Genomic DNA, 13,984 nt, shown 5'->3' with positions numbered 1-13,984 from the left:
AAATAGCAGGTGTCTTCTAAGAAGTGGAGCACAGAAAGTCTTGACCAAGGGCAGCTAAATTGAATAGAAAGAAAACTGTATATCCTAAGATAACCCTGTTTAAATTATTCAGATTGAGTTTAATGATGGTCTCCATAGGAAAAGGAAGATATAACAGCCTTAAGAAAACACAGTAACAATGATAAATTTCTTTTAGTTAAATTAATCAGACCTTTGCTTCCAGATCCTACTGTGAGCACAAATGGGATGAGCAGATTTAAAAGCATCCCCTCCCTTCGCTCTTGATTGGTGAATGGGGAGATCACATGGCTTAAGGGGAAATCTTCTTTTAAAGCCTGTGCAGCAATAATAGAAAAAAAGATTAATTGACCCCCTCACCCATTCAGTCGGTTTGTTCTTACACAGCATGGTGGAGACAGGGACTCCCTGCTGCCTGCACCTGCAAACTAGGAGTTCAATTGTCATCTGTGCAGCATACGAGATTCACCCAAAATTGATACTTTACCATTTGCTTGATATAATTGATAGCTATATACCTAAAAGACAGTCATATTTCGAATATCAAATGAAAAATTTTAATACCCATCATTTGGTACAAAAAACCCCGCATTACCCCATTCAGTTTCTCCATGTGTCTATCCACCAATAAATATTTTGGTGACCAAAGAAAAAGGAGAAAAGGAGAACTTGCCACCTGCTCCACTTGGAATTATTTAAAAGTCATCTCACCCCTGTATGAGACCTTCTTCCAGCCAGAAAGCAATAGACAATATAGAAAGAAATAATGATCTCTGTATACAGGTTGCTAAAATGTATCACTTTAGGGATGTCTCTGTATCCTTTCTGCATAGTAACCACAGCACTTGCTTAATCTCTTTTCCATAATCTACCTATTAGCTGGATGATGGACCATCAAGCTTCGTTTGTCAGATAAGGAAAGAGTCAGTTATCCACTTGCAGCAATTGTATACTTTCCATTGGTCACAGAGTTTTCTGGTGATTTACCACTCTTTAAAACAGGTGACAAACAAGTAAGCAGGGAAATTGGGATTCTACACTTTTTTGTGTGTAGGGGGGAGGCTTGGGAATGATTATTTTAATTTTAGGAACTAAAAGAAGTGGGAGAAAAATGGTAAAGACACCGATAATATTTAACCCTCAATCATTAAAGAAAAGTAAGATATTCAAAGTCTAGTAATAACATTTGAAAAAAATTTTTATTGCAGTTCTTTCTGCAAATAATTTAAAACCAGACTTTGGATATTACTCTTTTAATTAACAATTGTGAGCTGATTATCTGTGGACCATTATTTTCCTAAAGTTTTGGCACATGTTTTAAATGATAGAAGTGGTTCCTGAGGTTGTGGCAGGACTGCAATGACTCTGCTATTTTTGAGATCTCAAGAAGAATTACAGAAGCACAACTTTAGCATCAAGCTCAGGGCTGAAGCTCCAAACCTGCAAAAGTTTGGAGATGTTTACACTTCTGTTTCACAGATTTTGCCCAGCCTTTGCAGAAAAATAAAAGAGAACACCATGATCTGGTGCCTCAACCAGCAACGTAATGAGCGTGACAAACAGGTAAGGCAGTCACACCTGTATCTGCAATGCTACAAGCCGGACAACAGCTGTGCTGAAGGGCAGAGGTGGTGAGAGATAAGGGCTGAGATGAAGAAGGGGTAATCCATCAGCAACACTGGAGGGTCCTACCACTCCCATCACCTGAAATACAAACAGAGCACATGACCAGCCTTGACTATTGCAATTTCATGCAACTGTAGGAAGGGAGTCTCAGTCAATTATAATAATAATTTGAAGGTTGGGCATGTTACTTTCAATCTGTTCACGCTGCCTTCTTTTGAAGGCATGTAATATCTGGAGTCAGATCAAATGATTACAATGGATTTAGCCAAGGTTTTGTAGAATGCTGTTTATAACTAACTATGTAAATAATGAGATGAATCAAAAATTAGTCTAATCAGGAGACTGGACATACTTACTTGTGGACTCAAAGGAATGCAGTCAACATTCTTTGATGGAGTAAATACTGACAACAATGATGATGGCAAGAGCTCTATTTGCACTAGGCATTCCAGCTACAGATTTATTGCTTAACTAGCTAAGCAGCAGATTCTATTCATGAAATGCTCTACCATGGTTTCCACATTGTACAAAACCTTGTCAAGATCAGACTCTAGATATTACATAAATGATAAAAGAAGTTTTGTTTTTTTTTTCTCTTCACATAAATCCTAGACTGGCCAACTCATAGTGTCGTTTTGCACTAAAAAAAAAAAAATTCCTCTTTGCCCTTTAAACTCCCCCACCCCAAACTACCTCAACTTCTAGCCAATTGTACAGTCTCCCGCCACCCCACTCTCCAACTGGCAGCCCTCAACTCTCAGCGCAACTTGAAGAGGTCAATTGTCAATGTAGCATGTGGGAAGCAGCACACGAAAATCCCATCTGTGTAGGGATCTCCCCACGCACCACCTTGAAATGTACCTCACTATTTTCAGTGTCACCTGAGCCGTCTGTTTTCATGGGTAGGTATGTAGGTAAGTAGGTTGACCTGTAAGTCTTCAGCTCAGAGAAGTCAATAGCAGAGTTAAATTTTGTAAAGTTTCATAACATTGCCACTTGGCTACTCACCAGATTGACACAGACATTGATCAGTGACCTAAGGTGAGGCAGGAAGGATATGATTGGCTGCCTCTGAAGTGTCAAACAAACCCCTTCAATCAAATTGCTGGCAGGCTCCCACTCAACCTGTCGCCTGGAATACAATATAGGAGCCATTAGCAGTGTGGCTCCCTTCTGGAGACTGCCTGAAACAAGCGAATGAGACAGTGATTCTGATGCCATCTAAGACAGGATGGGTGTCTGAGACAACAAAGTGCTTCACAAGGGATGACGTTCACCCATATTGTTCCAAAAGTACAGAGCACAGTGGGAAAAGGAGAGGATACTGAAAACGCAGCAGAGGCACTCCTGCCCCACTCGACTAATGAGACAAAATCTATTGGAGAAAAAACAGAGATGATGAATGAGTGGCCTTTCAAGTTTCCTGGTTTTAGCTTTGAGAAAGGGTATGAGACTGCCATTATAGGAAACCTACTGTAGGAGTCATTCCTCACAACAGAAGTAAGCTGACTATAGGCTGTGTTTCTGTAATGCTTTCTTTTTTTATCAGATTACAGTTGATTTCATAAGCTTTCATACCAGACTATGACTAAGTAGACTTATATGACTTCACTCCTGCCAAAAAGATGACATTAGAGGAAAACAGTCTATTTAAAAAGTGTTCTTTCTTGACCTGCTAAAAAACGATGCTTTGGGACTACTTTCTGTAGTAATAAATATGGCGATATACATAGCTCAATTAGATGAACATGAGATTTTCCATAATAAAAGACAATCTGGTCTGTAATTGTCTTAGGACCAAAGAGTCATTTCTACGGTCCCCTAAATAAAAAGGTTGGGCTTTACTGAGATCAATGCTATTTCCAAATATTATCCTGGAAATACTTTCTAAGCTTACATTGCCTACCAGATTGAAATCACTATAATGATAAAACAGGAATGTTCATACATGAGGATATGTTGACATCCCTGTTGCACAAGTAACCCACAGGTCAGGTTCAGTCAACATTTCTCTTGTTGAACTGAGATCACCTGATGAAATTTAATCCAAGGCAACCCCAAATTCACACATTGCACCCGAAGAAAATTGCCTATTCTTAACCAAGTCTACACATTAACCCAAAAGTCTACTTTTAGGAAGCTGCTATTCTTCATAACAGGTTTAATTATATGACAAATGAGGTAGCCTATGGAGGTGCTAACATCTTTAGATGAAAAGTTATTTTTACACATCTTTGTAAGATGTATAAAACTTTGGTCATTTGCCAGTAGGGACAAGTGTTCTATTGGGACTATTAAAAAAAATAGGAGTGCTTTAAGGATAGGCATTTCTATGCTACTAAAATAACCTTGAAATCATGTATAGGCATCAATCATCATGGTAGAAAAGAACATAGGATCAAACTGTCAAACAGTTATTAGAATAAAAAGTTTCAATTTCTTTTTAATAAATTCAACAGCTTCAGATGGCTGCATAAATGAAGAAGAACACAGGATAAAACCTGGAAAAGTTCTGGCACATTGAGCAATAATTGCTACAAATTCTTGGGCAAGAGTTGCATTGATTTGGGCTTAGTTTCATAGGATGGAAAATGGTCTCACCAAAACTTCAAATTTCCAATCTACTGGGTTTATTAGCATTTCTTAATTGATTTGTTTGCCCAGTGTAGCTATAGATTTCCAGACTGGGTTCAGATCTCCAGGTAGAAGGGTTCAGAGACATCTGCTCATAGAGAGGCTACCAAACAATACTTCAGGCCCCAGAGTGGAGATCAAGTGATAACAACATTGATTTAGTACCACCCGAATTAGGTATTTGTTATCAACCCTGAGATCTCTTTAGGTGGTGCTTTACTGATTATTGTAAAGCTTGTCATTTCTCTAAAGTGTTACCTAAAATACTATGTTAAACATGTATTTTTTGAACATCAAGTTAATTTTTCTTCTCTTCTTAGTTGTTTAATTTATAAGGCATATCCTGCCTTATTTGAAAAGGAATTGAAGGATACACATTGAACTTTTTAAGTGTGTCAGAAAAGGAACATGATAGCTAAGAAATAAATAGATTTTCAAGATAGATACATACTTTTGAAGAATGTTATTTCCTCAAAAATACAGACCCAGCTACTTATGCATTCATATCCTGATTAGCTCTGCACATATAACCAACAGAACACTTTTGAGCCATTCCTTCAACTCTGGATTGATCCACCACCTTAAAAACTGACAGACTTGAAATCCAAGGCTTGCAATACCTGCAGTTGATTAGGAGGCCTCCTCACCTCAAAGTAGGCATCTTATGAATTTTGTTGAACATCCTATCCAATCTCTTTAAAATGAGGATGAGGGCTGGCCTCACTGCCTCAGCGCTCCAGTCGGTGATGGGGAGCATCTCCATGATGTAGCGTCGAAGCCCACGGCTCTCCATGGTCTGGGTATCATATGGTGCCAGCTTCAGAAGGGAGTGTGCGATTTCTGCCAACCTAAAATATTTTGTTTTGTATTTAAAGACTAAGCTTAGAATGCCACCAACCATGGGAATTTTCCTCATACAGCATCATGCTAATCACCCTCCTTCCAATACACTGACTCCCTGAGCTACGAACATTTTAGCACATTTTCTTATAGTATGTAAATAAACATTAAAAAAAATCTGGACAAAATTAGACCCATATATGTCTCTGAAGCCTTTCCTATTTGTCGGCTCCCCCTCTTCTACTCTTTTTTGGCCATTCAGTAATTTATTTGCGGGAGAAATTAGCTTTTTGTCCTGTAGCATTTCCCACATACTGGATTTTCCTGACTGAGTCTCCATGGTGTCATTTAATTGATCCTATTTCTCCTATATTCAATTCAATTGTTAGTTATATCCAGGAGCTAGATCAGATTAGATCTTGACTTCCTGGTATGTGTCCTTCTCAGGCAATGTGTACTTTCATCAGGAGGCACATGATTCCTAGTTGTCACTCAATGATGTCAGCGGGCATCAGTGATCACTACACAGATTCATTAACTCATCAGAAGTAGTACAATGGTAGTACTGTATCATTCTTTTATTCATATATTAACTATAACATGTTAAAAGGAGCTTCCTTTTTAAAAAATTTATTTAATTGGAGGATAATTACTTTAACAATACTGTGATGGTTTTTTGCCATACATCAATATGAATGGGCCATGGGTAAACATGTGTCCCCCTCATCCTGAACGCCTCCTTCCACCTCCTTCCCCATCCCATCCCTCTGGGTTGTCCCAGAGCACCAGCTTTGGGTGCCCTGCTTCATGCATCGAACTTGCACTGGTCATCTATTTTACATATGATTACTCCAAGAGAGACAGGATAAATGCTTAAAAGGTCTATAGTTTCAGAATGGACATGAGTTTGAGTAAGCTCTGGGAGTTGGTGATGGACGGGTGATTCTGATAGGCACTCTGGCATAGGAATCAGAGCTAAGCCCTTGCCTTCAAAACATGGAGTCATCCACAATTGTATCCATTTGACTAGTGCCAGGGATGGAGGATTTATCTTTGTTCCACAAGGCAGCTCATCCCATCTTTGGAGGTCCATACTGTGAAAAGCTCTCTTCATATTAGGTTCCCAAATTCTCTCAAATTTTTCCTATGAGGCCTCATCTGGAAGCATGAATTCAGTCTAACCATACATCCATGGAAACACTATCATTCCCACTCATCCTCTCTCCAGACTGAATGCACACATTGTCCTTCTGGGAATTATGTGTGAGTGTGAGTGTTTTAAAGAAATTATCTTAAACAGCCTTCACATTCTTTTGTTTATCTCTTTCTCACAGATGTGTCATGCAGAAAATAATTCTTTACTTTTCGGGTTGTTTGACAGACAGGTACGGGTATATCAACATACAGGCATTTCCTTTCCCTTATTATTTTGTGTGTTTTGTTTGCTCCATCAAGTCCAACTCTTTGTGACCCCATGAGCTGTAGCCGGCCAGGGTCCTATGTCCGTGGGGATTTCCCAGGTAAGAATACTGGAGAGAGTGGCCATTCCCTTCTCCAGGGGGTCGTCCCGACCCAGGGATTGAACCGAGGCCTCCCGCATTGGCAGGTGGATTCTTCACCATCTGAGCCACTTGGGAAGCATTATTTTGTAGGCGACCTTAAGAAATGCAGGAGAAAATACTGGTTTATTCCAAACTTGAACACAATGCTTAGAGTTGAATTTGAGTCATTTAATGGATTATTTACCGAATTTCTCTCATCCCTGTTCAGTTTAGTTCCTCAGTCATGTCCAACTGTTTGCGATCCCATGAACTGTAGTACGTCAGGCTTCCCTGTCCATCACCAACTCCCAGAGCTTACTCAAACTCATGTCCATTGAGTTGGTGATGCTATTCAACCATCTCATCCTCTATTGTCCCCTTCTCTTCCTGCCTTTAATCTTTGCCAGCATCAGAGTCTTTTCCAAGGAGTCAGTTCTTCAAATCAGGTGGCCAAAGTATTGGAGTTTTAGCTTCAGCATCAGTCCTTCCAATGAATATTCAGGACTAATTTAACTTAGGATTGACTGGTTGGATCTCCTTGCAGTCCAAGGGATTCCCAAGAGTCTTCTCCAACACCATAGTTCAAAAGCATCAATTCTTCGGCACTCAGCTTCCTTTAGGGTCCAACTCTCACACCCATACATGACTACTGGAAAAACCATAGCTTTGACTAGACAGACCTTTGTTGGCAAAGTAATGTCTCTGCTTTTTAATATGCTGTCTAGGTTGGTCATAACTTTTCTTCCAAGGACCAAGCATCTTTTAATTTCATGGCTGCAGTCACCATCTGCCGTGATTTTGGAGCCCCCCCTAAAATGCTCATCCCTGGGCATGTTACAACATGAGTATGTTTCAGCATAAAACAAAAATTTCCTTTAATACAGGCTTTGCTGTACTATTGCATGAATAATCTTGAGAACCTAAGATAGAGAAGGAGGGGGAGAAAGGGAAAGTTAGAGAGAGCGGGGAGGCGAGGAAGTAGAGAGAGAGAGAGGAAAAATGCATTTGCAGAGCTTACTGTTCTCTGTTCCACTGCTTAAGCAGCTTTGGTCTGGGAAAATGAGGTAATAAATTCCCTTGGGGTAGAAACTATCCAATCAAGAATGTTTTTCTTGAGAGCCTTGCAATCAATTGCATATTCTGCAAACGCAGGGGTACAGATCGTCTCAACACTCCTCTTGACTCTGATTCAAATCAAGTACTTCTTGCAAATATATCCTGTTTTATATCATCCCATTTCTTTTTTTCTTTAAATCAACCCTCACTCCTTGGTTGATACCATCCATTCTTATGAATTTATCTACTACCTTTATGTCCCCAATTCTAGAACTTCTATATTGAGCTCTGACTTACACGTATATCCAAATATATACTTTATTTATAAAAGAAGACTTTCATTATATCCTTTGCTTGGTATAAGGTCTAAGCATATGGAACTATCACTACTTAGAAAACTCTGGCCAGAGAACAAGGAAGGTCCATTTTTATTGAAAGTTTGTTATGAGAGATTGCATGAATAGAGGGCATTTAGTCTAAATATTCCCTGCTAGTAAAAGTTTTGCTTACATTTCTCTAAATTCAGGCCATGAAATAATGGTGCCCTAGAATGACCTTATGCTGGTTCCATACAGTTGACTCTTGCTGAATTGCATTATGACATTATGCAACTTTCAGTACTGACAGGCATCCAGTCTTAGGAAAATGGTGATTTATCTACCATGGGATGTTGTTGAGGATGGTGTCTGTCACATTATAATCTTTCCTTTTAACATACATCAACCAAGAGATATTTCTTGTTCTTCATATTTAAAAAGGTGATGTTTTACCAAGAAACTAGTTGTTTTTATCTTGTTGACACTATGATTTTACGTTTGGTCATGTCTCCCTATTGATAGCATAAAGTCAAATTTATAGCTCATGAGTAGCATCTAATATGATAAAATCATAGATTTCCCATGTTAAAAAAATTATTTCCCTGCTAATTATTCACATCGTTCTGACTCTCTAATTTGTGAATTGTATCCTTTTGCATCATATGATTTTCTAAGTTGCCTCAAGTACTTGGTAAAATAATAAACTAAACACTCACATGTGATAGACAGTACTTGCAACACAGCAGTCTATATTCTTATGTGTGTCTCAGTATTGAACTGTGATCCTGTTAAGACAAGGGCTTTATTTTACATCCCCAGTGTCTAGGATCATGTTTGGATCTTTCTCATTAGCATTGGTATCTATTGATCCCTAGGTCTGTGCCAGGCATGGAGTGAACAGTTTGCCTTTTTAGAGCTCTTTTAATCTTTAACAGGGTTTGACCTCTAGAGGGAGCTCCAGGCCCCTCTGACTTATGATCTCCCCTCCCTCCAAATGCTTAAGGAATGCAGATACAGAACGTCAAGTTACAGGACAGTTACTAATTCATTGTTATGATCTCTCTCTCCAACTTTGTCTCTCTCCTCTCTTTCTTCATTCACTCTCCTATCTTTCAGGAATCTTTTCCCACAAAATGTCTGTTGGTAGTAGCGTGTCTCTGACTCTGGAAATGTGACGTGGAATAACTTAGGTCAGCGAGCCATGGTCACTTCATGGCAAATAGATGGGGAAAAAGTAGAAACAGTGACAGATTTTATTTTCTTGGGCTCCAAAATCACTGTGGACAGTGACTGTAGCCACAATAGTAAAAGACGCTTACTCCTTGAAAGAAAAGCTATGACAAAGCTAGACAGTATATTAAAAAGCAGAGATATCACTTTGCTGACAAAGGTCCATATAGTCAAAAGCTATGGTTTTTCCAGCAGTCATGTATGGATGTGAGAGTTGAACCATAAAGAAGGCTGAGTGCCAAAGAATTTATGATTTCGAATTGTGGTGCTGGAGAAGACTCTTGAGAGTCCCTTGGACAGCAAGGAGATCAAATCAGTCAATCCTAAAGGAAATCAACCCTGGTTATTCACTGGAAGGACTGTTGCTGAAGCCCCAATACTTTGGCCACCTGATGAGAAGAGCCGACTGATTGGAAAAGACCCTGATACTAGGAAAGATTGAAGGCAGGAGGAGAAAGGGATGATAGAGGATGAGAGATGGCATCACCAACTCAATGGACATGAGTTTGAGCAAACTCTGGGAGATGGTGAAGGACAGGGAAGACTGGGTGCTGCAGTCCATGGGGTCACAAATAGTTGGAAACGACTTAGTGACTGAACAACATGCCATGAAAGGAGGGGAGATGGCCTGACTGAAGCACTGAGTTACTATGGCAACAGGAGCTTAACACTCCAAACTTTCCTCCCCTTTCCCAGTGTTGGAGCTGAAATTCTCAGTGTAAAATAAGCTCTTCCCATCACAGCACAGTGGGGAGTGTGAACATATGTGATGCTATGGAGTTCTGGGTGTGCGCCAACAACTCAGAGAGTGTGAAATCAGTCTGGAGGAGAAAGAGCCTGTGTTCTTCATACATTTCTCATTTTCCCTCACTTAGTACTTTCTAAATTTTTCAAGGGATAATTTTAGGGGGAAAAATGAGGCAATAATCAGGAAATTGGTGTGTTTTGCCAAATTGCAATGTTATTTCTGAAAGACTAGAACCTAAGCCTACCTTTAGCTTTATAGATCTACTAAACTCTTCAAGGGAATATTCAGTTACCCATGGAATTTTCCTTTCCAGGAATTTATATAATCCTTTACAAACTGTTATAAATCAAAATAGAAGATCCCCTGGAATCATGTTCCTTTGAAGAATCAGAAAATACAGACACAGGCTTTATAGTCTGAGTAACAAGTAAAATGACATTTCCCTAGGAAGAAGGAAATATGAGTGCACAGAGATGTAATTCTGGGGTCTCTCTGATACACCAGGAGTACAAATTTTTAAATGATGACTGGCCTCAACTAGTGCAGAATTTTTACCAGGACATTTTTGAAATACTGGAAGGCTATCATGTACAATGTATATAAAAGGAATCTCAGACTGAACCAAAGTGTGCTTCTAAGGTAAAACTGCTCCTTCCCTGTAGGCCCAACACTGAGTCCTCAGATATTGTAGGAGCAGAGCAAGTCCTGGAGCAGAAAGCAGCTGTGCACTTTTCATGCAATATAAGAGACAGGAGACACTGGATTCTTATGAAAAATTAGAATTGGGGCAGTAAAGAGTACTTGGAGGAACATTACTTCCTTAAGAACTCAGGTGACACAACTTCCCTTTCATTCTCTTATTGAGGAGCAAATATTGACTGGGCTTTTCTGACTTTAAGAATATTTCCTCCTGTCCACGCCAAGATCCTTTTCCATGGATTTGACATCTATTTTCCCAGAGGGCTCCATCTGTCATGTATCCAAACCACAGGAGACCAATCAATTTCACCCAGTTACAAGTTTTGATCCTGCCCCATCTCAATCACCCTGCACACCGCCCCCACCCCCCACCTGCCCTGGCTGTGTGCACAAACAGGGGAGAGAAAAGGAGGATGGTACCTCATGTGAGACTTCACATCCAGCAGCTCCAAGGCAGTGACCCGCGGCTCACCGGCCAGGTTTTGCAAGATCTTCAGCCTGGGCCCACAGTGCTTGTAGAACTCCGTGCAGATGTTCAGCAGAGACTCCCGAGGCCGCCTGAATTCCTCCCGAGCGATCCGTTCATCCAGTTCCTCCCTGGGAAGGCCTTGCCCTTCCTCCAGTAAGTGCAGGTTTTCTCTGGGGAAATTATAAAATTATTATTAAAAATTATGGCAATAAAAATTATTAACTGGGGGTCTGGAAAGGTGTGTGTGGTGGGCAGCTGTGAAAGAAGGGTATCATGTTGAAGAAAAATATGATGTGGTCCCCAAACTTTTTGGCACCAGGATCCGGTTTCATGGAAGGCATTTTTTTCCACAGACAGGGTAGGAAGGGAATGGTTTGGGTATGATTCAGGCACACTGCATTTACTGTGCACTTTATTTCTATTATTATTACATCAGCGTCACCTCGGATTAGCAGGCATTAGATCCCAGAGGTTGGGGACCCCTGCCTTATATTATATACAAGTTAATGAAGCAGCAGGGCAGGGCCAAGGAGAAACTCATTGGAAAAATAAAGAAAGTCCATCATCCTAGAAGAGACTATCATCCCAAACTGTAGTGACTTTACATTAGTCACCTCCTGAGGATTTATGCGGAATTAGGATGCCACGTGTGAATGAAATGAAACCTGATGGAACCACAACCCAGCTCACAAGGCAAATCATCACAAGATGATAGAATTATTAAATAGTACAAAATTAGAGTTGTCTTCCTAGAGGGCTGAGATGGAGTGAGAGGTGGGAGGTAGGCTCAAGAGGGAGGGGACATATGTATACCTATGGCTGATTCATGTTGATGTTATGGCAGAAACCAACACAATAATTAATATCCTCCAATTAAAATAAATTTAAAAAAGAGTAAAAAATAAAATAAAAAATTAAATTAAAAAAAGAAAAAACATATAGGAGATTCCACCCCCCCAAGTTTATTTTAATTCATGATTTTAAAAAATGTATTACTTAATGTGGCTCATGGTTAAAAAAGTTTAAAACTCACTACCCTCAAGTGTTGTGAGGCTTTCCTTGATTTACTTGGGCAATCTAGGATGAAGGATATGGTTTAATGGGTTGTGAATTTTACTTTTATCATGTAGGAAAAGATTTTAAAAAGACATAATAACTATTAAGCAAATGAGAAAGAACTTCCCTCTCAGAAGAAAGAAGTGTGAACAAAGGCAATGTCCTGGAGAAGCCAGAGGCCATTTGGGGAAGACAGTCAAATAATAAGTAATTGCCCAATGGGATCTAGCCATTACATGGTTGCTTATAATTGCAAACTATTGGAAACAGCTTAAACAGCCCACAAATAGAGGCTTGATTAACAAATTTGAGTGTATATTTATAATCAGACATATCCAACCATTACACATGAAGGTAATAAGGCTCTACGTTTACTGGCTTTGAAAGATGGGTGTGACATAGTGTTGAATAAAAAAAGGCAGGTTTCAAAAAGAGTCCTGTAGAAGACAATCTACGTATAATTATGTGATTGTGTATGTTTGTGTAAAAATAAACAATTGGTAAGATGCTTTCCAAAATACTAAAGGTATTTATCTTTTTTTTTAAAAAAAAAATTAGGTTGTCTTTCTGTACCTGATGAAGTGCAGTTTGGCGCCTTGTTCCTGGTACCTGAGAGTCAGAAAAACAGTCTGAGTCACTATCAGAGCGAGAACAGGGGCCCTGTGGTGGGTCCTCTTAAAGGCTTCTCCTCATGAAAAGCCTTTGAAGCTACACGTTTTGGTAAGCTCGCCATAACACATGTACTAATTCTAAAGTTCAAAATCTTGATCTGTCATTCAGCTATCACAGATACTGCAATAATAGCTGCCGGGAAAGCTGTTTCATTGCCAGATAATTTGTAGAAAGGCAAATATTGTAAAAACACACCCAAACTCAGGGAATGCGGTCTCATGAGGGAAATTTCTGAAAACCTTAAAGGTAAGGTGAATCTACTTACAATTTTAACATCATGTGCTATATCTTAGGGGACCAGAGGGAAAATTATGGCTGACTTCCTTTCGGTTCTAGAAACTTCTCCTTTTATGAGTGATTGGCGATAAGACTTTAGAAGCCCTCTTTCTCTGTGTACCTTTCATCCAGCCTAGTTGAACATAGCTCAGCATGCTTAGAGAAACCCCTGTGCGTAGTCACTCAGTCATGTCTGACTCTTTGCAACCCTGTGGACTGTAGCCTGCCAGGCTCCTCTGTCCATGGGGTTCTCCAGGCGAGGATTCTGGAGTGGGTTGCCATGTCTTTTCCAGGGAGAGAAATCCCTAAGCATCACTTAAACTCATTACTCAAAACCCAAAGAATCATTTTTAGTTAATGTGAGACACTGAGACCCAAGTCAACACTAGTTTGAAATCTATTTCATTTTTAACATAAATATATGATGAGCAGGGAATTTACATAAATAATGATACACACTTTAAAATGTGCTTCAGAGAGACTAGAAAATTATTTCAGTTTTCCTTATGATCACTGCACTAACTAGTCCACACTGGGAAAAGAGAACTTTCTCTCAAGCTGATTTTAGGTTTGCCCTGTCTTAAATTCTTCCTTGGAGGAAGAAGCTAATTGAACATTTCTTTCTGTCTCAGGATATTTAGAGGTTAACCTACACAGAATGAAGCAGGTAAAGTATTAACTAGTCCAGCCAATATCTTGAGTTATACTAAAACAAGGAAGATGATTAAGTCAACAACCGTGAAAGCATCATGTAGGGACCTAAGTCAAAGTTTGGATGAAATGCCTGTAGAAAATCTGTCCA

The 13,984-nt window shown here is 39.6% G+C and overlaps 1 protein-coding gene across 3 annotated transcripts in view; it reads right to left on the bottom strand.

Annotated features, from left to right (window-relative positions):
• The window catches only part of UNC80 (unc-80 subunit of NALCN channel complex), a 207,337-nt gene that overhangs the window by 23,696 nt on the left and 169,657 nt on the right, over positions 1–13,984 (bottom strand). For all 3 annotated transcript variants that reach the window (XM_081582692.1, XM_081582691.1, XM_081582693.1), the window contains 6 exons: positions 12,808–12,843; positions 11,130–11,348; positions 4,926–5,126; positions 2,653–2,776; positions 1,597–1,722; positions 212–335 (listed from right to left, as the gene is read on the bottom strand). In XM_081582692.1, the coding sequence (XP_081438818.1) occupies positions 212–335; positions 1,597–1,722; positions 2,653–2,776; positions 4,926–5,126; positions 11,130–11,348; positions 12,808–12,843 (830 nt within the window). The remainder of the gene's footprint in view (positions 1–211; positions 336–1,596; positions 1,723–2,652; positions 2,777–4,925; positions 5,127–11,129; positions 11,349–12,807; positions 12,844–13,984) is intronic.

Source organism: Giraffa tippelskirchi, chromosome 3, assembly GCF_054371585.1.
Source record: "Giraffa tippelskirchi isolate mGirTip1 chromosome 3, T2T-mGirTip1v1.2.pri, whole genome shotgun sequence".
Taxonomy (NCBI): Eukaryota; Metazoa; Chordata; class Mammalia; order Artiodactyla; family Giraffidae; genus Giraffa; species Giraffa tippelskirchi.
Note: the sequence above shows the minus strand (reverse complement) of the source record. Positions and strands in the feature narration are given on the sequence as shown.